The sequence below is a fragment of the Mugil cephalus genome, chromosome 6 (assembly GCF_022458985.1).
Source record: "Mugil cephalus isolate CIBA_MC_2020 chromosome 6, CIBA_Mcephalus_1.1, whole genome shotgun sequence".
Taxonomy (NCBI): Eukaryota; Metazoa; Chordata; class Actinopteri; order Mugiliformes; family Mugilidae; genus Mugil; species Mugil cephalus.
Window position 1 is genome coordinate 12,261,270 of NC_061775.1, and position 24,990 is coordinate 12,286,259.

General features: G+C 43.4%; 2 protein-coding genes across 2 annotated transcripts; both read right to left on the reverse strand.

Annotated features, from left to right (window-relative positions):
* Nucleotides 1–112: 112 nt before the first annotated feature.
* LOC125009134 (espin-like protein) lies at nt 113–18,072 on the reverse strand. Its single transcript, XM_047586810.1, has 11 exons — nt 17,389–18,072; nt 15,940–16,130; nt 13,936–14,122; nt 13,652–13,834; nt 13,379–13,510; nt 7,488–7,652; nt 7,076–7,202; nt 6,747–6,919; nt 6,113–6,277; nt 2,667–3,625; nt 113–1,156 (listed from the first exon to the last, which is right to left on the reverse strand). The coding sequence occupies exons 1-11, from the start codon at nt 17,683–17,685 to the stop codon at nt 625–627; spliced, it is 3,111 nt and encodes a 1,036-aa protein (XP_047442766.1). The 5' UTR covers nt 17,686–18,072; the 3' UTR covers nt 113–624.
* A 259-nt stretch (nt 18,073–18,331) lies between these two features.
* Nucleotides 18,332–24,637, reverse strand: scly (selenocysteine lyase). Its single transcript, XM_047586814.1, has 13 exons — nt 24,503–24,637; nt 23,676–23,774; nt 23,424–23,533; nt 23,238–23,338; nt 22,953–23,130; nt 22,696–22,823; nt 21,867–22,022; nt 21,674–21,780; nt 21,549–21,585; nt 19,230–19,313; nt 18,988–19,087; nt 18,742–18,817; nt 18,332–18,646 (listed from the first exon to the last, which is right to left on the reverse strand). The coding sequence occupies exons 2-13, from the start codon at nt 23,765–23,767 to the stop codon at nt 18,493–18,495; spliced, it is 1,323 nt and encodes a 440-aa protein (XP_047442770.1). The 5' UTR covers nt 23,768–23,774; nt 24,503–24,637; the 3' UTR covers nt 18,332–18,492.
* Between the last annotated feature and the right edge of the window lie 353 nt (nt 24,638–24,990).

The following is a 24,990-nucleotide window of genomic DNA, read 5'->3' on the forward strand; positions in this document are numbered from 1 at the left end:
GGTTAATGTGTGTAAGGTTTATTTTAAGGTGCTTTTAAATAAATTAAAGTACGGTATGTGCACTTTCTCTGAAATTAGTTATTGGAATACGTCAATAATGAAATAAACAAGATCTGTGTCATCATTTATTTTGGACCACGGGTTGTGTTGGGGTATTCAATATGAAAAACCTTCTTACCAGCTAACTACAAAACCTTTTAACCTCAAAACAAAATGTCTACTGGCAGTCAAACACACTTTAAGCACTCTGTTTTGTAATAGGGCTGGGTATGGTTGCAATTATCCTTTTAGATTGATACAACACTAAAATGTCTCCATGTATTCTATTGCAATAAATAAAAATAAAACTTCTAAAAATTAAGCAACAATGTCCAAACTTCTGAAATTTCCTGATGTTAAATTTGTAAACACAATCAAATAAAACAGTATAAAATTAACAAAATTCAGATCAGGCAATATCAAATCAAATAACAGGTAAACAATGCTACACAACCTGGTCAAGCGGCCTGAGCCAGCTTTTGGTAGTTCCTGTCTTCAGATACGTTATTCAGGTTTGATACCCAGCCCTAATGTTAACTAACTATAAAGCATACAAAAAATGTTTTAAAAAAATGACACAAGCAACTACTCAAAATCAAAAATCTCAGCCTCTTTCTCTTTCCAAAACGCAAAACTGCGGTCAATGTATTTACAAATTTCATCATTGCTAAAACTGGAAATGTCCGTTCCCGCGTTAAGCACCCCCTCATCAGGCGTAGGTGTCTGCACTATGACTTTAGGGACCTGTCTAACCTCTGGGAGGCTGTGCTTCACTACGTCAGCGATGGCTTCAGGCTGACTCACGGCGTTTCCAAAGAACTTCACTTTAATGTCCTCAAAGCCGTCCTTCCACTCGCGGTTCCCGGCCTCGATTTCCTGAATGACGGCCTTATGAAAGTCTCTGACCATCTCCCAGGGGAAGCTCCCGACGTGGTCGAACACCTCAAAACACAGCAGGTGCCTCATTTTGCGCTCGTCCACGGGCAGCTCCAGCTCCAGGATGTGAAAGTAGCCCAGCATGAAGAGATCCAGGGTCAAACTGTCGTACTCTACGGGGACGCCGTCGAGGCGAGGTAAGAACTGCTCCGGGGAGTAGAGGGCTTTCTGCCTGTGGAGCCTGTGAATAACACTACATGGTTACACAAGACACTGGGGTCAAGCTCAACATTATTTTAGCCAGCTATGAATCTGTCATACAGTCTTCAAATGAATCACCAAATCACATATTTTCCAGATCTCAAAGAATTATTCTTTTTTATCAGTTCTTCAAAACCCAAAGACACTAAATTTACAGTCACATGAATGAAAAAAATAAACCGTTATTATTTTTAGCCCAACTACTGTGTCTTGGAATTGCAACATCAGTGTGATGGCTGGTCAGCCAAACTGGGATATATAAACACATACTGGATGGGGTGTGATGAAAGTTTGTACAGAGCTTGAAGACATGTCCTCACAACTCTTTTAACCCGAACCCCATTACTTTATAGAGATGATTCTGAGTGAAATGTCTCAACATTGGATACACTGATATAAATTTAAAACACACATTCTGTTATTCCCCCCGCTCTTCATCTAGAGCCATAAAACCAAAACTTCCCACACCAAAACTCTGCAAAACCAATGACCTTACAACAAACTTTAACTCTTTAACTTGTGTTAACTTGCGGTGTTTAGTCTCTAATATTATGTTAAAAGTCAGCATATTGCAGCTAACGTAGTGGACGTGGTGCTTGTATGACATTAGCAGCGAGTCAAAGCACTGCTGTGCTTGACTACTGTGTCAAGGGTAATGAAAATACATAACCCCAAGTTCAGGAAACTAAAGTTTAAAGATGCATTTTTATGGTTATTTTCTGCTGGAGGGCAGAGTAAATCACAAGCTAAAGCCTTGATTTAGTAGCTTGCAAACAACAGCCTATTAACACCTTCAGAGGATGCTACACATGTGTAGCATTAATCTGAAGTTGTGCTTCTTTCCTCCTAATTTAACTCAACTTTTAGCTGACTAACTGGTCAGTTTTTTGCATCTGTTGTAGCTAGTTGCTAACTCGGCCGTGTATGGTTAGGATTAGGGGTTTATCCCTGGTCATAGCTGCACAGCTGTAGTTGATATAAGCTTGTTTGCAGAAAAAAAAGTGTTCATGAGAGTTGAGGCTGAACAGAAAAACTGAGCAAATTAGCAATCCCTAAATTCAATACACATCAAAGAATTCAGATTTAGTTTGGAGTGTGACATTCTTTTGCCAAGGATCTGTTACTGAGCAAACTAGGATGATCATCAAGGGTCCACGCCAGTCGGGGTCCGGCAGTGGGTGGGTTTTAGCTGTGAGGACGACAACTGCTAAGAGTTGCTGCTAACAGGCAAATCATTCAAGACATGTTAAATGCATAACTAGCTACGCTAACTGCTGCTGTAGCGCTCAAAACTGCCATACTGTGTCCTCTTCAATCTTGCAGTACTGGCTGAAGAAACAGACACTATGATTCATCCAATCACCTGCCAAGAATTCTTTTAAAAGTGACTGCTCTATCCACAGATTTCACTCAGATAGCTGTGTATAATAGACTATCTGCCATGTCAAGCTAGGGAGGATCGTACGTTATAAATAGTCATGCAACCTTACCTGCGTATCTGTCTGGAAGGGACACTGGAAATCATGTTCCTCCAGTTTCCCAGCATCTTGTTGACAGCACTCCTCTGCTTGAAGAAATGTCCCAGGGAACTGTTCATGATCTCCGACTGGGCCGTCTCCATGCCGCCCCCGCGATCCGAACCAGGTTTGTCACCCACTCCAAGGTTTCCGGCACTCATCTTCCTCTCCACCGCATCCTTGCTCTTCAGCGTCACACTGTAGGCCGATTTCTTCCAGTGGCCTAAGAACAGGACGACTATGCGCTCTTTTCTGAGGCTGGTGGTTTCCAGGACATCTGCAACGTTCTCGTCATAGTCAATGCCGGAGTCGCTGTTCTGGTCCGTCTCTGGGGCTGGGTTCAACACCTTCGGCTCCTTCTCTGAGTTTGTTTCCTCGGGTGGTGGCGAAGAACTTAACACGACCGACTCCGGTGGCTCATCTGACAGCGGTGAGTTCTGTGCCTCAAAGTTTGACTTCAGGTTTCTCACCGACACGCCAAACTGGTGGATTTCATCCTCTATCCGCTCCCTGCGTCCCCTGGTGGAGTTCTGTCTGTGTGGTGTCTGAGAAAACACAGTGATCAGTTCGGTGTTGGGCATCTTGCAGTATGGCTGGTCCGTCAGGTTGGTCATGAGCAGAGACATGCTCTTCACGATGCCCGAGATGCGGCCGCACCACACAGGTAAGGGAACTTGACTCGTGAAGTTTCTGAACTGCGTGTTGACGGTGATGTTGACTATGGGAGCTGGAAGGATGTGCCGGAGCTCCTCCGCTAGACGAGCCAGCTCCAGCTCATAGCCTTCACAGTTCCTGTGCATGGAGACGTTGGCAATCTGCTGCTCCAGATAGATGAGATCATCCTCAGTCAACAGCTCACCAGAGGGCCCCAGGATGGCATTGTGGGCTTGGGAGTACCTCCAGCTGACTTTGGCATATCTGCTTCCATTTTCCTGTAAAAGAAGAGGCGGACAGCAGGCAGATAAAAATGCAGAAATGTCTTTTAAACATTTCAAATGGTTTTGGCGTGCGTGAAAAAAAGTAATGATACAGTAAAACTGCGAACCAGCCCTCGTCCAAACCTCAAAAATATGACTTGACTCGCAATGTGTCATGTGTCCAGTGATTTGTTATGGGCAATTAAAAGTAAATGGTGACTGAATTTCCAAGAGTTTTCAAAATTTCAATAATGCAGATTAAGAATAGAATTGCAAAGTCAGACCACCATTTTTTTTCTTTTGCTTTTCTCATTACGGCGTGGTTAAACTCACCAACTACTTGTTTAGGAGATGGTTTCAATTTAGAGGGAGGATGTATGATACACAGTCTAATTGACATTCCTAGGGTCGTTACTACAATGACGATAACTGACTTAAGCAACAAATGACCCCAACCCCTTTAACTGCTGAGAAAGTAGAGAAAAATTAGTTTCCCTCAGCCGAAAGAGAGAAATGTGGCTGATTTCTATTTTTTTTATTTTTTTTATTTAGTCTCTTGAAGCAGTCAGTGTTTAAATGTGATTACCAAAGACAATGTATCAGTAATGAAAATAGATGAACATGTTTGTTTTTGATAATTTAGCAGAAACTTTCTGTATTATTTTTTTAAAAAATTAGATTAGATTAGATTTATTTCCCATCATCTACAGTGCTGACATGTCTGTTGCCCCGCCTGATTAGTGATTTAGAGACGTTACTCAGCCTTTTCAACAGTTCTGCTGAGTGAATTTCCCACTGTCTGCCTGTCTATCTATGGTGTGATGGTCTGAACTTCAGACTCAACTGAACCAGTTCCCACAAGAGAGCCGTAAATGGAGCTCTTAATGAAGCTTGAGAGTCCCGATGCCTTGTCTCCAACTATCCAAGATCCTCAGTAAGCAATGACCTAGAGTAGCTGCTGAGTTTATTTACTTGAGCAAGCCTCTGACTTGTAGCTCTAATCCACACAAATGTCATCTGAGCACTGCTTCAGTGGACAAAATGAATTTGTAGAAATCAAATAGTCATTTTACATGTCACTGATGTGTTTATGCGCTTTTCAGTATTTGCAAATGTTTTTTTTTGTTTGTTTGTTTTTTTAAGCATGAAAATATGTCTGATTTTCTATGTCTTCTCAGCCTTTAGGACGCCCAGTATAACCACTGAGTCTGTGAAATTGCATCCTGTGTGTTTTATATGCTGATCATCATCATTATCAACAGTTTGACGCAAACAGTTGAGTCAAACTGAAAGCTGAAAGCTACAGGTAAGAAAACAATATGAAAACATTAGAAACACAATGATTATCACATAGTTCTCCCTTTTCTGCTTAAGTAACAAATATCACCTAGGTCACACTGTCACTTCTGACTACTGTGAGGAAATGATTGTGCTTGTACTATGTTACTTGGGGTGATCAGGTACAATCTCCAAGAAAAAAAAGTGAACAACTAGTCTGGGACTTTAGCTATCATTACATTACACTTTTCTTAAATTTGTGCTTACTGCCAAGAACAAAAAATATGTACACTGATCCTTTGCGAGCTGTCTAAAGCATGATTCGGCACTTCCGCCTCCGGCCTCTGGAATACATTTAACAATCGCCTGAGTGTCTATTTTCACTTTTTCTTACAATGGAGCCGTCAGATATAAGAGATGGTTTTTCGGCAGTGTGTGGAGAGGGGAAAACCATTTTTTAATGGAAAGTGGTTGGTGGTGAACCACAGGTCCATGCTTCCTTCATACCGTCACCGGGCCAGCCTGGTCCTGCCAGGACAAAAAGGCTAACGGGGGCCACTTTGGGTCGGTACGCACTGGCTACTGGGCCCTGACTGGGTCCAGCCCTGAGCGGTCATTGCATCTAATGGGTTATTTTCCGTAGTGCTGAGCCATGCTTCCAGTTCACTAAGACTTACCTCCAATTTCCCCAAAAAACAAATAACCGCCTGTACGGGGAGATTTAGTGTTACTGCCTGAGTTTAGATGAATTCATGAGCTGCAGCAGAGCATTTTGGAAACAGGGTGTGACAAAATACACTCAGATATCCGTCCATGTCCATGTCAGTAGCTGCAGATGAGGAACTTGCTGCTTGACATTATGTGATATGTGATATTTGTTGCATGAGCAGCTGATCGGCCGTGCTCCAGTGCCCTTCACTGCTCAAACTAAGAAGCCAGCAGAATTTAAAGTGCTAGTAATTACCACTCGGTTGCCACTGCTCAGTTACGTAGTGCGGCATTAAAAGCCAGGACCTACTGCAACTGTATAAATGTTCACATTTTCCTTTAATTATTCACTCCCTGTCTGTAACGACCAGTCTAAATAGTCTCATCAACCTCTAAACACCCCCATGGCTCACTTGTTTAATCCAACATGTACAGTATGTTTGGACTAAACAAATCCAATGTTTTCCTGCACCGAGATATTATATCATGGTTGTTTAATCTTTAGCATGACATTACCTTCCTCCTCTGATCCTCCTCATCCAGCAGTCTGGCCTGCAGCTGTCTCACCATGACTTGCCTCTTCCACTCAGCTATGGGGCAACCTCTCTCATCGTGGGTGGGCACCAGATAGTCGATGTCTGACAAGTTGGCCTCCTCAGTGGGAAGGACCACCATCTTGTTCTGCAGGGAGCATGGAGCAGCGGTATTGTAGTTAGCGGCTTTTTATTGAGAAAAAAAAAACAAAAACAGAAAGCACATACGAAGGCAGAATACACCACAGCAGCCACAGCATTATGACCACCTTCCTAGCAGTGTGTAGGTCTCCCTTGTGTCTCCAAAACAGTTCTGACTCATCATTCATTCGTTCATTCATCAGTATTTGGGACTTATAGTTTAAGGGGAGGAGCCTCTGTAGATTAGGTTTGTTCCAGTGGATCCTACAGCTACTTGATCAGTTTAGGATCTAGTGAATTTGGAGGCCTGGTCATTGCTATGGGGCGGGGCCGCTTGGTCTGGTCTATCATCCACACGAATGCCAGGTCCAAAAGTTTCCCAGCAGAAGACTGAATTATCACAAGATGGTCAATGTTTACTTCACCTGTCAGTGGTCATAATGTTATGCCTGATCGGTGTATAACTGCATACGTACTGGTTGTCCGGTGAAGATTCCTGATATCCCTGACTGTTTGAAAGATGTGATGGACTTCATGTCACCAAGAAGCTTTCTTTCAGCCAGGAAGTTTGCATCAGGCAACATTGTCTTCTCAGCAGGGACAGTTTTCTCAGTCCCAGCAGCCGTGGACTGGGTGAAACCTTTTAAAACTGCAATGCAAATCATAAGCAGCAACGTGCATTAACAAGCACTGGCCTTTGGGTTTTACTTTGACCAATTACCCACACTAACGCTTAAACACAACAACCGTTAGTTGTCTTTCTTTGATAGAAGAATGATTAAATAAGGTAAAATGTTCCTCTCACCTGATGTTGCGGTCTGAACCTGCCCTACTCTACTGACAATGCTCTTCTCAGGATGAGCAGGGGTGGCTGAAGCAGAAGGTGAGGGCTGAGGGTATCTGGCCTGAGGGGGCTCCTCACTCTCAGGTTGCTAATTAGAGAAAGGCATTAAAATAACATATATATATATTAAAGCATCAGCATGTAGGATTCAGTCATTTTCCAAGGAACCCACTATGTTTTCTAGCATGTTTCTACAGGTGCCCAGAATGTAGAAACACAATATGGGGCCTTTTGTTTTTACAGTAAATAGGTTATTCTACCCACTCGGAAAGGGAGGAGTGAATGAGGGGAAAGTTATTCAGTTCGTTGCAGTTTGCAACCTCGCCGCTAGATGTCACTAAATCTTTCACACTGGGTCCTTTAAAAGCTCTACCTTTAAACTATCCATCTGTGTGTTAGCGCAGTGACAGTCCAAGCATGGGTCACTCAGGCTCCCGTAGTAGTCCTCTCTGCTGCACTGCGACAAAACAGCCGGCTTCACCTTCACCTCCTCCTCCACTGGAGCGATTACCTCGATGGTCTTCTCCGCACACGATGCCTGCAAATATTGTGACATTTATTTCTATACCAGACCAAATGTAGGAACCGAGAGGGCTCAGGTCTTAAAAATGGTGGCAAGAGCAATCGAGGAGTTTTTCTTTTAGTGAGGAATAAATGACAAACCGCAACACAATGCGGTTTAACATGAAGACAGTGAAAAAAGTATGTTCAGATATTTAAATTAACACATTATGAAAAGCTTCTGCTCCTCCAAATATGTCCATTACATCAAATGCTTTACTACTACTACTGCTGCTACTCTTCCTGTGTCTTCACTCAGATTTTTGCATCAATCAGGCAACAAAACCTGGTTTGTCTCTTTGTCTGTGACTGATAAACTGCTTTCTTTTTCAGAAAGAGCTTCTCTTACATTTTATTTATCATTTTTATGTGATAGCTGTGTGAACTGTGTAAAGGTCGAGTTGCTTTGTACACAGTCAGCATCCTAAATCTCGTATTTCACATATTGACATATTGTACTGATTTATTTGACATTTTGACTTCTTTCAGAAATGTTGAGACATAGAGCAGATCGTTAAAAGCAACAAGGTCCAGGAGACTCTGGAAAAACTTTTTGAGAAACTAAAAAGACAGAACACAGTTTCATACAACTTTGTTGCGATAGTGATCATATGTATATTATTTGCACTGTGGAATAAAGACAAATATCTTCTTAGCAAATTAGTGTCAAAAAGTCAAGTATATTTCTTTAAGATATCAATATATTAAGTGGTGATCTTGTTTTCACAGGCTTATCAAGTCAGTGGTAGGCTGCTAATTCTTTAACTAGAACTAAAATAAAATAAATTGACAGAAAATGCCTGGACTAAAGTTAACACATTAATACATTATTAGGCTCATGGAATAATAAACAAGCTTAAATAAGCGGCAGCGTTTCACACCAGTCTAGGGGGGATGAAGGATGCATGGAAACATTTACAGTCCCTTTAATGAACCTGCACTCTCCTAATGCACTCCATGCAGTATGCATATCAAATTCAGCTCTCCAAGGACATTATTAGTAACCAAAACATCAAAGGCAGACGCAATATGCTGCTGCATGCTGTTGTGCTTTATGTCGACGAGGTGGTCCGTGCCATTTCCGCCACACGGCACTTTGATGTCGAGCAACACGAAATATGCTGTGACACTGACACAGGAGGAGGACTAAACTTCCCAGAAGTTGTGCAATCCATAAATAGATAAACAACAAGCGGGCTGGGAAAAGGAAGGAGGGGGAGCCTGATTCCTTCCTGACCCTTCTCGTAACAGTTCAGTGTCCTAAACGCTACAATGAACCTTATGTGTGTGTGTGTGTGTTTAATTAGACGCAGTGGCCAGAGAGCATTTGGTTTTCATCAGCACCCCCATCGCAATTGCCACGCAAATACAGATAGCCTAACCCCGTTCCTGGCCTGCATGCACTCTGTCGAAGACCACAAAGACCCTGATCACAACAGATTAGGAGCCAAGAGTTAAGAAACAGCTCCTCGGTGCTGTCTCACCGTCAGACATGCAGCAACAGTAATCTGCGGTCCCCGTGGGTCGAGCCACGAGAGAGTTTTAGTATTGCAGAACACCATGTGTATTTAAGAAACATGTAATTCTGCACTCTGGAATCAATCATTAAAACAACCTGCTTCCATGTGAAATATTCACGTTCATGGTGATAAATTGCAGCGTGGAATGTATACAGCGGGTGGACATTATACACAGAACGCTATAGTGTAAATACATGTCCACTCACATGGTAATATACTCTCAGGTTTCTTCCACGGAGGCAAATACTTGCAGGGCTAATAACTGACAGATACAGTGTTTTTTTTCTAGCACTGACAGCATTTTTATTATTTTTTTTTTCTTTTGCTAAAGAGATGAAAAATAAATGAATGAAACTCTTTCTACTTCACCATGGAACATTGTAACAATAAAATGAGTCCAATTTGCAAAAATCAACAATGACAGCATAAAGTAAGGTCATGAGCCTGGAGCATTAGTCATGACTAACCGTAAGAGGCCACATCTGATCAGAAAATAGTTAAAACGGTGCCAAAACATCTGCCAGCTCGGGCCTCTCGAACAGAACGTACAAAACGGAATTACTCAGCTTGTCCAGTCACTTACTGCAGCGAACATAAAAAAAAAGAGCGAAGGCAAGTAAAAGCAGCTTAAAAGCTCAACAGACCAACGCAGAACTCACTAACCTTGACCTCAAACGGTCCTCCTAGGACACGCCGCACGGCTTCGCTCCACAGAGACACTCCAGAGGCACCGGCTCGTGCAGCCAAGTATCCGGGGGCTGCTGCTCCCTCGCTGTGGACGTGACGTTATCTTAAGACCAGCGACCACTTGTTTGATACCATCATGAGCATCTCCGTCAGCGGCCAAGGACCGCCGGGCAATAAACAATAAACTCTGATCGGAGAATGCTGTTAATAATTAAGGGAAAGGATAGGATGACCGGCAATGTCACTAATGCACGGACAAACCAATGGTCATGTCGTTGCACGAAGGGAGGTATCAGCGGAAGACTTGTCAAAGCAGCTGGAAAAAGAGACATTTTATCCACGTGTGTCGAGGGGATTTTTTTTTTTTTTTTTCCACCCGGGACAATTGAATGGAAGAGTTCACTATATAGCTTTTTTTTTTTGTGTGTGTCTACCTGGAATGATTAGTAAAGAGTGACAATGGAAACACAATGTGACACCGTAAGCTGAATACACACAACAGAGAGCTGAGACAAACCGTGGCTACATTTGTCTGGATTTTTAACACCTGAAATCACCAACTAACAAATCGATTCCTTGATTAATATTACATTCGCTTAATCAACGTGAGTGCAACTAATGATTATTAATGATTAATCTGTTGATTATTTACTTGAGGCATTGCAGGAAGGTTTTCTGTATCTCTGTAAGGTTGTACAAGTGGCCGGCAGCCAAACAGAGCTAAAAACCGGCATCAACTATAGATGAACACAGGCAAAAGCAGTAAATACTGCAACGAATCCTACACACAGGAACTTTATAATGTTCAGGTTCTTTTTTCTAAAACTGTCAAGTCATTTTGGAGGCTCCAGTTTAAGATGCTGTTGAACTGCAGAGCATTATTGTTAATATTGTTTAGGCGGGCTAAAACAAAAAGACATCTGTGTGGATTGTGCAGCACCGTTCAACAGCATCACAAACCGTGAGCCCTGAAATCACTGTGAGCAACAAACAAAGAACACGTTGAGCTGAAGAGGACTGCAGCTTTAGATTGTTGTAGCGTATAATTCAAAAAACAAAAGTGTGATGAAAAAATTATATTTTCTCCACTGAGAGTGAGAGGAGATTGACTACTGCAAACAATGAGGACACAATGAGGAGGCATCATATCTGATGCTGCATCGTCACGGGTTCAGTTAGTGGAAAATGTTGGTTCCCACGCTTTGCAGGTGTATGTACTTTGCGTTTATTATAAAATACACAAACTTGAAGATAAATTTGAAAAAAATATCTATTAAAAAATGAAAAAGTATCAATATTTACATCTGGGAAGTTATTAATCACTGCTATTTTTGTCACCTTGGTATCTTTACTACTGAATATGCAAAGTATATCTCAGTGTACAGTGTATATATAAGTTTATAAATGACATAGATTTCATAGTGCTGTAAAACATCATGCAACTGCGACACAGCCGCATTTTGTAATTCAGACGGATCCACAAGGCACAGAGAGTTTAGGCAGAATCACGTCTTTGCATTCTCTCTTGTGACGGTGCTGTTTGTGTTCACGCGAAAGCAAGCGGCCACGACGGCATGTGTTTTCTTTCTCGAAGCAAAAAACTCCCTGGAAATGTTGCAAGTGCCTGAAAAACACGGTGATGAATGAGAACGACAACGTGTTTCTTCCGTCCAAGCAATCTAAAAATACCTAAATTCTAAAACAACAGTATCTTTGGCCCACTCGCTGTGAATGTGTGTGTGAATGAGTGTGAAGTAAACCACACGCCACGCACTGTTTATTTAATTGCAGCTGTTTCTGAGATGCAGGATGAGGGAAGAGCGCTTGACAGCGCTGAACGGGCCTGACCTCGTTTGTGAGTGATCCAAACATGCAAAGGGGCCAAATGCGCAGCCCTCTCTCTCTCTCTCTCTCTCTCCGGTCAGTGTCCCGGCCCATTCAGGTCGCTGCTCGGAAATGAGATTATCCGACTGACACTTAAGACCCGATGAAACCCGTGATCTAGGCAGCACTTTACAAACGTGAAACATCACCAGAAATGTAATTAAGGCCTGTCTCCCGCTCGCACGGCTCATCTCTGCGAAGGTGGCCTTCGAAAGCATTGCATGGCCTGTTCCCCGACTATCATGAGAATTCTAATGAATTAACAGGCATTTCAGGTTGTCTATCTGATGACATCTCAGCTCGCATCAAGCCTCACTTTGTGCTCGCGCGGCTCATATATTGCCAAGAAACACTACCCGGGCCTTTCTGTCTGCTACCAACTTTGTTCAGTATCCCGAGGTGACAATCACAACGCTTCCAAGTCGCTGGAAAAAAACAAAAGCGCGATGCACGCAATCAGACGTGTGTTTGAAGCCCATGACATCCTGCTCTCCAGGTCCACGGAGCTGGATAGAGTTGCTGGTTCCAGGCATCAGAATGGTGAAAACACTGAAACCTAAGATTGTGGATCCCATAACGGACTCGGCCCCTGGGCCCTCCACCTGAGCCGCCGGAGAGGGGTAACTGATAGGCCCTTAGCTGGCGGCAGCTCGGGCTGTGTCCGACGCCGCGGCGGCCCCTGTGCTAATTAGCTCGCCATTGTTCATGGGAGTATTAGTTCTAAAGGTGAGCTCGACAGCCATGCCTCGCTGCCTCCCTATCATCCTCCTCTCCACATCTATGAGTGCTGCTCTTCTCCGCTGACTTATTCATGCCTCCTATTGGACGACATCTTCGGTTACGCCGCGTACGTCGCCGTGTCGTCCGAGCTATAGGTGGCGAGCGAAGTGTGATGGGGAAAAAAAAAATAGCAACTACAGGCAGCAGGTGGACAGCTGTGAAGCTTTAATGTTCAACACGTCTACTGACGGATTGCTCCCGAAGGCTCTTTCGGTTTAGCCCCCGAAGCCACTGTTTCCCATTTACAATCAACCCCACGAGCTCAACTTTCAGCGTCGGTATCGACCGTTATCCTCCGTGCCCGATTATTGTGCTGCATGCCTGCATAATAGCAGGCCGCACAATGAAAACCGATGCGAATTAAAGACGCGAACAGACACAAACAAGCTGTTAACACTGAAATATTCATCGGTCACATTAAGAAGTGTCGTGCGTTCCCCGCAAAACAAAAGAGCTGTCCTCAAAGAGTCCTCCGTGGCAAACCGAGGAGAACAAAGGCTCTCCTCCAGCACTCACGCCATCATCGCCTGTAATGCCTTATTAAACACAGCAGCCTTCATCCTTTGCTCTCTCAGACCTCTTACACTGAGAGCGGCGCAATCAGACTGAGTGGAAGACAACAGCTCAGGAGAATGGCAGGCGTGACATGAACGAGATACATGCAACAAATTAAGAAAATGATTCACTGAGATTTAAAGATCTTCCAGATGTTTTGCCGGTCGCCCTTTGATTCCCATGCCAAGGCGAACAGCTGGGCAGTGACAAAAGGAGAGGACAAAAAGAAGGAAATGTTCCCAGTTAAATAGGCTGGAAGTGAGGGAAGGGAACTTACGTTTTTCTCCATGGCACGGAGATATCTGGCACATTCATAGTGTCCGTTGTACTCTGCCAAGTCTGCTGCAGTGAACCCATCAATATCTCGGTCTGAAGGGTTCGCTTGATTGGCCAGCAGGATTTTACAGCACTGGGAGATCAAATAGAGCAATGTAAGTGGGATAATACCAGTGAAATGGTGTTTTATGAATACACTTAAGGAGATTTACCGGTAAGATACAAGACGTGAACACAATCAACAGTAAAGGAAAAAATAAAGACAATGGCCAACCTCCAGCTCTCCGTTCTCCGCAGCATCATGAAGCGGTGTCCCTCCCCAATAATCCTTGATGACCTTTGAACCCATGTGAAGCAGCTTCTCCAAGATGCAATAGTGCCCTCTGCTGGCGGCAAAGTGCAGAGCAGTTGCTCCATCTCTGTCCTGGCAGGACAAGCTGGCATCGGTGCAGGTCACCTATTTCGAGATCAAGAAAGGAAAAATCAAGACAAATAAAGAGGAAAAACTCCTTAATAATTTACCGTAGTCAAATCAGACGTTTGTCCTTCTGTACTGACCAGCCACACCACCACAGCCTGGTGGCCCATGTGAGCAGCAGCGTGCAAGCAGGTCATGCCGTCGTGGGCCCTCAGGTGGACGTCGGCCCTGCAGACTTTCACAAGGTACTCCACCACGTGCAGGTGCCCCTCCTGACAGGCCAGGTACAGCGGGGTCGCGCCAATAGCTGTCTGGTGGTTCACACAGCTGTGCTCATCAACGACAAGGGTGCAAGAGGTTCAGTTACTAATATCAGGCTTAAAATTAAAAGTGAATTAATTTTTATTTTTTTTTTAAAAGCTAACAGTGATGCTACCTGTGACAAAATTCTGCAGGATTCTAACTTAAAATATAACAGTAGATGTCGCATTTGTTAAAAATGAATCATCAACAATACATGTGACTTTAAAGAGATGAACAAGCTGTTTTTAATCCTTTATTCTGTGTATTCCTATTCCGGTTCTATTAGACAAATGAAGCTGCATTTACACTAAGGTCCATGCGTTAACAAGCTCAGGGCTGACATGTGATCGACCGCATGTAGCATGTATTATTCACAGCTTACAGATGGACACATGTGATGGTCTGAACCCGACATGTTTCATGCAAATTACAGCCGCGCTCTCCTGTAACGAAGAGATGAAGCAGGACAAATCTTTATCTGTTTGTCGTCGAGTGCCACAAGCTCAGGTTTAGGAGATGGAAGTGAGAGGGGATCCTTTCGAGAGATGTTAGTAAACTTGCCTTGCTTATCCCCATCTGCACTCCCAACCATGTTTCCCCCCTACCACAATATGCACTGCAATGCAAATGCAAGTGTCACCCTTGCCGTGGTAATGATTTGCTTGTTATGCATGCGATGTGATTCAAATTATATGCTTCATCTGTTAGAGTGAAAACAGCAGTGCACGATAAGGTCCTCCGAGCCGGTGACTGCACACCAGGTGTGAGCTGTACGCGGTCCAAGGGACACGTGGAGACATTATGGTGCAGCAGAGCTCATGTGAAAGAGGAGGTTATGACCTGAGTCAAAGCAGTACACCAGATATTTGTGTTTAGGAGAAAGTAAATAACCTTACAGGCTTTCACGTGCTAATCTCCACTATATGGAGTAGAAAAAAAAACGGTTGGAAAACATGTGTTCAGAACCATCAGTAGCCTGAGCTTTGGGCTTACTACACTGATCAGGCATAATATTATGACCCTAATCCTAATATTGTGTAAGTCTTGTGCCTTCAAACCAGTTGTGACTCATCACAGGATGGACATCTGAGGTTGTCCCGTGGGATCTGATAAGAGGACGTTATTTAGTGGGGCCTCTGTGGATCAGGCTTGTTCTGGAGAATCTAGAGAATTTGGAGGACAGGTCAACACCTTGTGCTGTTTTTCATGTTTTTTGAGTTGTTCCTGAAGTGTTTTTGTGTGTGTGTCTGTGTGAGGCTGCATCCTGCTGGGGGGGGGCTGCTGCTATGGGGTGGCGGGGGCAGCTGGTTTGGTCTCGCTGGGTGGTGCATGTCTACGTAACATCCACATGAATGCCAGGTCCAAACGTTTCCCAGCAGTATATTAGTTTATTAGTATGAGACTGTGGCCATTAGCCATAAAGCTGGCTAAACCAATGAGTGAATGGCACAGTGTAAATGTCCAGCTGTATCATCAAAGTGCACCATGAAATGAATAATGTTGTGAAGTTTTGAGAGGAAGTTTAAAACAGGTCATCGTTATAGATACACTTAAAATGAGTTTAGGTCAATTTATGGGAAGTCACTGGTGTCTAGTAGAAGAACTACAGCTGGCAGCTTGTTGTACGGTGGCAGTATTTAGCTGCATTTGTCGCTTAATTACTTAAATTATAACCGTTATTATTACAACAAACAAAATGTTTCTCAAATTCAGGTTTAACTATTCTGAAGAACAAGACTAAAACTCCAGAGTGCAGCTGTGGCTTATGAGAACTTCACAGACTTTTAGGCAAAGTATTGAACAAAACTTAAATTTGACTGGATGACGTGCTGTGAACTCACCCAGGAGCCTCCTGAATGAGTAGTTTTAGACAGGTGAGGTCCCCGTTGGCTGCAGAGTAGTGAGCAGGTACCGCTCCGCAGTTCGTCTCCACCTTGGCCACCCCTCCCACAGAAAGGAGCCACTTAATGACCTCCACGCACCCAAACCGAGCTGCCAGGTGAAGAGCCGTGGCTCCGGCAGCGTCCCTGTCCTGGAAACAGATAGATGTAAACAAAGTGATAACCTGCTGGTTTTAGGTAAAAACCTTTACTGGCTTTAATCATACGACAGATAAAGTGTGAAGACGGATCAAAATCTTTCCTGTGCTACAGTTAAGATTCTTGTGTGAAGAACTAGAAAATAATTTGATGTATTTTTTTATATCAGACAGATTTCCGCAAATTTGACAATAACAGAAAGTGGTTTTAAAAAAAACAAAAAAACAAGAGATGCTGGTATAGACTCTCCTTTGCAACTAATAGCTGAGATCAGTGTGAGCTCCCTTTAAGCATCTGGACGTAATTACACATGCTACATTATACTAATGGATGCCCAGTAAGTCAACACCATATGATGTAATCAGCTTGTAATACATCAGAAAAGGTAAGTGTACGGGGCCATTTACAACTACGGTGATGTAACTGCACTTCACTTTGGGATCTGTCGTACGACCATCTCAAGACAGCGTCTGCATTTAGAGACACGTTACAAAGTCAGAGGGGGCGGAAGACGTGTTCAGATGATGCCACGTGCGATGTTTCTCCGTCAGGTTTGGTGTATCCAAAAGAATGAGGTAGAAATAAAGGCCGTTAAGACATGTAGGACTTCCTAGAAGTGGTTTCCTCCAAGTAGCTTCTCCAGTTCTAAATTTTAATTAGGAACATCGGATCCTCATCTGTAATTGGCATGTTCCTAAATGTACTCAAAGTAAATATGGATGAGGTTAAAATGGATCGTGTGTTCCTCAGTTTTCTTTCCGCGCGCACACCTGATTTCACAGCTGTACTCGGTTCATCTGGAACTCGTTTTGAAGTTCTATTACTTATTACTTTCCCCAAAGTTTACCTGATGATTAAACTGAACGCGCTCTGGGTTTGTAAAACTTCAGAAAAGTATTAAAGTAATTGAAAGGGATAGAAGCTGGGCTTCACGTTTCAGAAGCTGGATGAAGGCAACATGGCATTTTTTTTTATAGTTAAATATTATTTACATGACTACTTGAGATGTTTTTTCAGCTCTGCTTGCACATATTGTAAGTCAGTTAAAGAAGATGTAATAGAGAATAAAATATAATGAAAAGAAAATGTAAGCACATGAAACCTGCACCTCCGCACTTGAGTAAATGTTCTGTCCACCCTTGTGAGTCAGAAGAAATTACTAGAAGGCTGCACATGTGGCGCATCTCCAAGGCATTTGAGCCCTCAGGGTTTTTCCGGCCCCACTCCCCTGTTCACGGTGGTTAAACTTACCTCGATGTTACAGCCTCCTCGATCCACGAGCCACTGCAGCTCCCGGATGTTGCCGGTGGCAGCGGCATCGTGCGCCGGCGTGGCCCCGTTCGAGGCCCGGGCGTCAGCCGCCAGGCCCAGCTCACCCACCAGGAACTGCAGGCAGTCCAGGCGTCCGCACCTGGCCGCGTGGTGCACGGGGCCGGCACCCTGAGCGTCGCTGATGGCCGGAGAGAGGCGGCCATCAGCGGACGCCAGATCCCTCAGGGCCGCGAGGTCCCCGACTCGAGCCGCCTGGATGGCCCGATGAAGCACCATCCCCGGCTGCTATCGGTGCGTTATGGAACACGCAGAGAGAGCTCCATGGAGCTTTTTGCATCCCGACAAGTTACCATGATGCTCTCCCACGAGCAGGCTCCCATAGAAAAACAAACAAACAAAAAAAAAAAAAAAGCTCATGCAACTCCTTGCCTCCTCCGGAGCCAGGAAAGCGACACCCGAGCGGCAGCCAGCTGGCCAGCATGGCCGCTGGGGAGAGAGGAGGGGGTCAGAGCCAACGAGATAGAAAGGTAATGAAAGACGGCTGGAGGCGCAGCGCTCACCGCCTCCTGCTCTCTCTTTGTGAAGCAGCGACCATATGCTGGCACATGCACCCATGCTTCACTGGAGATGGGGGAGCTGAGGCAGCACGGAAACTTAAGTAATGGGAGAAGTCAGAGCCAAGGCATGATGAATTACAATGAGTGTTATTTTTTACAACTATTTTAAAGATTAATAACCAGTCGATACATGTGGGTTCGCCGTAGCCCGCACCGAAGGCATCGGGGTCGATTTGACAAGATATTAAAAGTGGATTTAAATATTTCATTTCAATAAGTCTCATACACGTCGCCCAATTAGCTGATGAGCTACTCAAATGACATGATGGAGTATATTCATGTCTCCATAACATCACCCCATCGGGTCACTTCAGCTTCTTCCTTTTTTATTATTTATATTATATACTTCATCCATTTTCACATGATCTGTTATGCTGTTCTAGCAATAAACACAGCTGATGCATGTTTAGCGCCGCACATCCTCGTTTGACCTGCAGGACAACTCTGCGCTCAAGCGAAAAAGACGTCAGTTCATGTCCTCCAGCAGCTGCACGGTTTCTCTCAGGTCCTCCACGACTGCGTCCACATCTGCTCTGGTCGTCCCCCTGCCCACGCTCAGCCTCAGCGCGTTAGCTGCCACCTCCGAGGGGACGCCACAGCTCAGGAGGATGTGGGAAGGCCTGGTGGACACGCACACGGGGGGGAGTTATGTAACCGTGAACAATAATGGTGTGAAGACAAAAGGCGCAGCGGCTTAAAAGAGCGACTCTTTCACCTGTTTCCACTGTCTGAGTGGCAGGCGGCGCCGACGCTGGCCAGCAGCCTCCTACAGTTGTACAATACCCGCCATCCTAAAGCAGGAGAGACGGAGATTAATCATTCAAAGCCTTTGTAGTTTACAAATAGGCCCGTGCAGGTCGTGAACTCTCTCTGACAAACATTGGTGTTAGGTTAGAGGACACTGTTTGGACTGGCAAACCTAAACAGACATGGGACAGACAGGAAAGAGTCATGACATCACCTTGTAATCTTGGGCCCAGGATGGACACGTTACATGTGTTGGGGAGGATATCAGAGCCAGGGTAACGGCTGTTGAAGCGGATCTTGTCATTAAAAACGCTCTGAAAAGGGAAACATGTGTAACGGTTGGGTACTTAATGCAGGGAAGCAACGAGGACAAGTAAATTTTAAAGTCACAGTTATAAATGATGAATGAACAACACTGCATGCTGATTATCAGCTTCTGAGTGCAAGCAAACGTACCTGCAGGCGTTCCTCCAGGTAAAGTTTCGTACTTCGCATATGACTCTCGTATTCTGACAGATTAGAGGACACCAGCTCTGCAGCCTGACACACAAACACAACGATATTTTTAATCAGTAACTGTGAAAATGCATAATATGACAGGGTTGATTGAACTCACCGAGACCTGGTGCAAAAAAACAAAAGTCAAAAATGAGAATGCGGCAGATGGAAAAAACCTAACTCATGAGGTAGTATGAGCACGGCCAGACTGGTTAAACCTCACACTAAGGATATGGCAATTCAACCCCTGTTTACAATGCTGGCGAGCAGAGAATCATCTCAGAATGAATAAGAGATTGAACACTGAGGTGAATGGGCAGCAGCATCAGAAGACCACTATTATCAGACAGTAACAGAGACCTGAAGCTGCAGTGAACACGAGTTCATCAACACTGGACAATAAAAGACTGAAACGTAGGCTCCGGATGTCTGTCGAGGCTGCAGACCGCAGACTCACGGCACGTATCAATGGACCTGTCGTGTGGTTGGCGCTAGTGGCGTTGTGTGGATAGTTTCTTGACCCAGTGCATGATGGTCTATCTCTGTTTGCAACTTACCTCCTTCTAATAGCAACACGTCACAAACTAAATCATGTGAAACTGGTTTTAACCAACGTGACGCTGAGCTTGCTGGAATTCATCACTCTGTGATGCAGTCATGTCCACATGGAGGTGAGTCTGGATGTTAAGTTTCCAACATCTTGTGAAATCCTCAAAGAACCAACATTGTTTTGAGAGCAATGAAAGCCTGAACCCAGTATTACTATAGTCTTCCAAAAGTGTTTCATTGGTGTACTTGTAGTATAATATTATAAGTGAGTAATTACAGCATTTATAAGTGTAATAGGCTTTATACTTTGCCTAAGATTATAATATTGACAATGGATTACAAGGCTACAACTCCTCTGGGGCTAGATGTAATAAATCACCACGTCACAGGGCTGAAATAGCAAAAATCTTTCATGAAATGTAGAAATTTAATACTTTATTGACCAACGAAGGTTAGAGCATTGAAATCACAAACATTATCAACTTTTTTCTGTCTAAACACTGAATATCTGCTTTATGCATGTAGCACATATTGCTTGGTAGCAAACGAATCTAAAGCTTTCTTGCTGTTTTTGTCGATCCACTGTAGTTTTATTGTAAAACAGAAGGGAATTGTGATCAGCACTGACAAGCCTTGAAGGAAGAAAAATTAGAATTGGGAAAATGGCGAAATGTGTATCTACAAGTATTAATCTGATTACTTTTGAAATATTTAAGAGTGTGAGAGGAACACTAGGTGGGAGAAAACAATGGTTTCACTTTCTAACAGGGCGTCCTGTAAAAAGGTTTATAAGGTGTAACTAATGACTTAATTGGCGGTTCATAAATAATTTACTAAAGGTTTATAGATCAATTTAAATCATTAAGAACAACAACATTTTGGTTGGCAGATTGTGCATTTTAACTAAAACACCACTTACCCATCAAAAATATCTGAATATCTGAAGACAACTGAATTCTGTTTATTAACAACGTCACAAGCATGTATGTATGTGGAATGAAAGTCATTTGTCTCTCTGCGGCAGTTTTCTAACACCGTGTTTGATGCTTTGGTGCAAAGATCCTGTGATTAAAAGCTTGTGATTTATTCAGTATTTTGGAAACAGTGGGAACAACAGCAGCTTTTCAAATGTAATCTCTGTCCCTGTTGTGCATCTAAGGCCTGGGGGTGTATTTGCTCTAAATGCACTCTGGTGGCAGAAAGGGAGCCATGATTTATTTTTTATTTCTTTTTGTATTAATCTTCACTTGGACAAATGTGTGTAAGACTTTCTTCTCGACAAGAGAGCCAAAACCAGCAGGACCGGAGGGCCAATTCCCACTGAGTTTAAAACATTGAGTTTATCATGTAATTCTGTGCTTGGCCAACACATCAATGGCTACAGGCGAGATTTCTGATACACGGCGCCACTAAATAAGCTCGAGTAAAGGTTAAGACGCTTTTACTTTCTGTAAACAGAATCGACCGGCGCATTTGGTGTAAAAGGCCAACATCCACGAGAGGTGAGGACAGCGCATCTTGGTAAACGGAGACGACAGCTGTAGGAGCAGCTGAATTCAAAAAGCTTTCTCTGCACTCAGTGACAAATGATCCCTTTAAAATGTCCTTGTTTCCCTCAAATGAGCTGATCTGACGATAAACTCAAACAAATTAGGAAGAGAAAAAAGTCACATATTACTCATTGTATGTGTCAGAGAAATTCCCTCATGAAAACTCAGGAAAACATACCTTTCCCAGACCAGCAATCATAGGAGTGTTTTCAGTGCTGTAATAGTGAGAAGGAGAGACACATTATTAACAGAGCCATTTGGTCCTGAGGTTCACATTTTTCAGGGGATGCACTGGAGACTCACCCCGGTCTGAAGTTCCTCTCCTGTCCTCCTCCAAACAGCATCGGATACAGTGGTGTTCTCGTTCCAGGTCCGTTCACGTATAAAGCACCGATCCGAGGGGCGTAGAACTAGACATGGAACAAAAAAGCTTTCAATAACATCACTGTCTTACATTTAACGCCTCTTAAGATAATGCACACAGCAGATTCCTGACCTTGTGTCCGACTATTGTAAGATAATCCACTCCCAGTTCAGTGGCATCCACTCGGATTTTCCCCAGAGCCTGGGCTGCATCAGTGTGGAGCAGGATCCTGAGCCGGTCATGCTGCTTGTTGAGAGATTTTATTCTTTGGCAGATCTCCTGGACTGGCTGAGAAGAGACGAGTGTCAGGGATTATAGACTATACTGAAGAAAGAGCCACATTCAACATCATCCTGCTTCGTTTTTACCTTGGTGAAACTGCTACTTTCAATTAACAAATTAATATTTAATTCACGTGCAGCTATGAAAACACAGTGGAAACTACTGCATCGTAATAAAACAGTCGTGCACTAAATCTGTGCTTCATGAAGGTTGTGGTATTCAGCATTAGTTTGAAGTAACCGAGAGAGGTTGAGTCCACTGTGTTTTCAACATTCATTTCATTGGAGGCGGTGGTTTGTAGAACTAGTGACTGTCTTATGTTGTAGAAACACAAGTTTTAGTCAGTGGCTTAGATCAAATAATAGAAAAACTTTGGCGTTTAATTCAGTCTTTAAATTTTTGCACATTAGAAAAGTCATGAAGGAGGATTTAGTGCAGGACTGCAATTTTTTTCACTTGTGTACCGAATAAAAGTGAGTGTATATCAGGGAATATAACTAATGAAAGATGAAATAACATACGGTTTCTCACAATTTGCATCATTGACACCTAATCGACAATGAATCTTCTACTCTAATATCCTTTAGAATAACATACACATTGATATCATTACATCGTAAAAAGATTTCAAGTTAGCACAGGAGAGGCTGACGTTTTAAAAGCCTCTTTGTCCTCTTACCATGATGACTCCTGTCTCATTGTTGGCCAGCATGACAGAGATGAGACAAGTGTTGGGACGCACCGCAGCAATGATATCTTCCACCTCTACACGGGCTGTCACCTTCGACACAGGCACAAACGTCACATCTGTTCAAAAAGAAGCAGAGAAGTGAAGCAAATGTAAGGATGCCACTTTAGGTCTCGCTCTGAAGTCAGTGTCCAACAAAAACATCTAATGCTAAAAATGGAATGAGAGCTGGGAGGATGGTGTCCTACCTGCCTTTCCAGCCCTCTGTAGGTGCTCGACTGTAAGTTTGACTGAGTCGTGCTCCACGTTAGAGGTGATGATGTGAGGTAATCCGCTGCATCCGTTTTGATGCCCTTCACCTTGCTCTGCAGCCTTACAGACCTTCCTGAAGTGCTCTACAGCTGTGTGCAGCACCAGGTTATTGGCCTGAAAGATGATTTATTCGCCATAAATCACAACTATTATGTACAAAAATGTTCCACGATTACACAAACTGCTGTATCTTTTCGAAACCGTAAGAGATCACTGGGTACCTCTGTTCCACCTGAAGTGAAAATAATGTCCTCTGCTTTACCACCAACCATTCTAGCCACATTCACTCTGGACTGATTGATGATAGCCTTGGCCTTAGCACCTAGAAAGATAAAATTATTTATAGGAAGGCTCAGACGCAACACATTTTCTTCCTGATGATGAAGCAGGATTAAGGTGTTTCTCACCTGCCACATAGTTGCTGCTGGGGTTTCCCCAGGCGTCCTGGAGGGCTTCAGAAACCGCCTGAATCACCTCTGGCTCCACAGGGGTCGTGGCATTGTAATCCATGTAGATCCTGCGTTATACAAAGCACTCTCTCGACACATTTCATGTATTGTGGTGTTATAACGAATCAACAAAGAGGCCTGCAGATCAATCAGCCAGTTTTACACTCGTTCACATGTTTGCAGATGCTCCTGCACTAAAATTCTCCTTACCTGTCGACGTTCATTTCTGTAAAGTGATGGTCGGAGTGATCCGTGAAGGTGTGACCCAACACAAGGGTGAAGTCATCAGACTTGTTGGCCATAATGCGCCTACAGAAGAATGAGAGTCAGATGGTTTGATTTATAATCAGATACTACATAACCCTTTTCTGGTGAGGGTTGCATTATTTGGCAAGTACCTCCTGCCTGAGCTTTGATTTTACAAATCCCAGGAAGAAGAAAACAAAAATGCACCGCTGTTGAAACTGAAGGTAAAATAACAACCAGACAATAACTGTGTCACTTAATGAATAACTACTTTAATAATTATTAATATTTAACCTCATGGTGGATTTATCGCTTGGTGTGTGCTGAAATGCATGTCCGCACTGCAGAGAGCTGGAGGCGCATTACACGCTCCAAGTTAACATTCATTTAATATTTAGTTATTATCATTAGTTGTTGAACTTGTCCAGAGTGTCCTCTACTCTATGCCCATGCTGTCAGCAGCTGGAGGCAGTAACTCTTCTATCTGACAGCTTCCTGGTGACAACCACGTCTACGGATATTATAGCACACGGGAAAGGTGCTAACAGGACACATTAAAACGACACGTCTCATCAGTGGTAGTTCGTATTTCTCCAGCTATGGCTTTAATTTCGTTATCATCTTAACTCCGAACTACTATCGTCATGTTTGCTTTAGCTAAAGCTAGCTAGTTTACTGCCCTGCAGGAGTGCATTTCACTGTTAAACTGCTTCCAGGCGCTCGGGCTAAATAATAATTGCACTCTTTTGCTAAGTCGTAACGGACTTAAATATAATGGCTTTGTGTCCGACCTGGTGAAGTGATGTGAAGATGTCCTGAAAGGATTTATTACAGTACGTGTCAATCATCAGCTAGCTAGCCGGGTTGTGTGACTGGACGAGGCGGCGCTACTTAGTGCACAGGGTTGCCAGATATTTTAAAGGGACACGTCCTATCTCAGTTGTCATAAACAAACGGGGAGAATAAGTCTACACAGCATAAGAGTGCACTATTACCGTGCGTACACTTTGAAGAAAGGGGATTATAAGAATGAACAATTAATAACAATGAAGACATTTAGACTTTAGGGGAGTTAGTGAAACGGTTAGGGTTACGTGCATTAGTTCACGAGATAAAATTTTTGTGTTGAAAGTCCCCGAAAGTGAGAATATTTGGTACGTCAAACAACCTAAAGGTCGTGTAAGACAAAATCTATTAAATAAAATTAAAAAAATGTACATTTTAAATACAAAATAAAAAATATTGTAAACTTTCCCAAAACGCCATCATGCGGACGTGG

Bases quoted from the DNA above. Each gene is read 5' to 3' on its own strand.
- scly (XM_047586814.1), bottom strand. From the start codon at position 23,767: ATGGCCAACAAGTCTGATGACTTCACCCTTGTGTTGGGTCACACCTTC. The intron at 23,131-23,237 runs GTACCCAGTGAT...ATCATCTTTCAG, and splicing joins TCACTTCAGGTGGAACAGAG to GCCAATAACCTGGTGCTGCA. The intron at 18,818-18,987 runs GTGATGTCATGA...CTCCTGCTTTAG, and splicing joins CCTGGGCCCAAGATTACAAG to GATGGCGGGTATTGTACAAC.
- LOC125009134 (XM_047586810.1), bottom strand. From the start codon at position 17,685: ATGGTGCTTCATCGGGCCATCCAGGCGGCTCGAGTCGGGGACCTCGCG. The intron at 16,131-17,388 runs GTAAGTTTAACC...ATCTGTTTCCAG, and splicing joins GAGGAGGCTGTAACATCGAG to GACAGGGACGCTGCCGGAGC. The intron at 3,626-6,112 runs GTAATGTCATGC...CTTCTTTTACAG, and splicing joins AGGAGGATCAGAGGAGGAAG to GAAAATGGAAGCAGATATGC.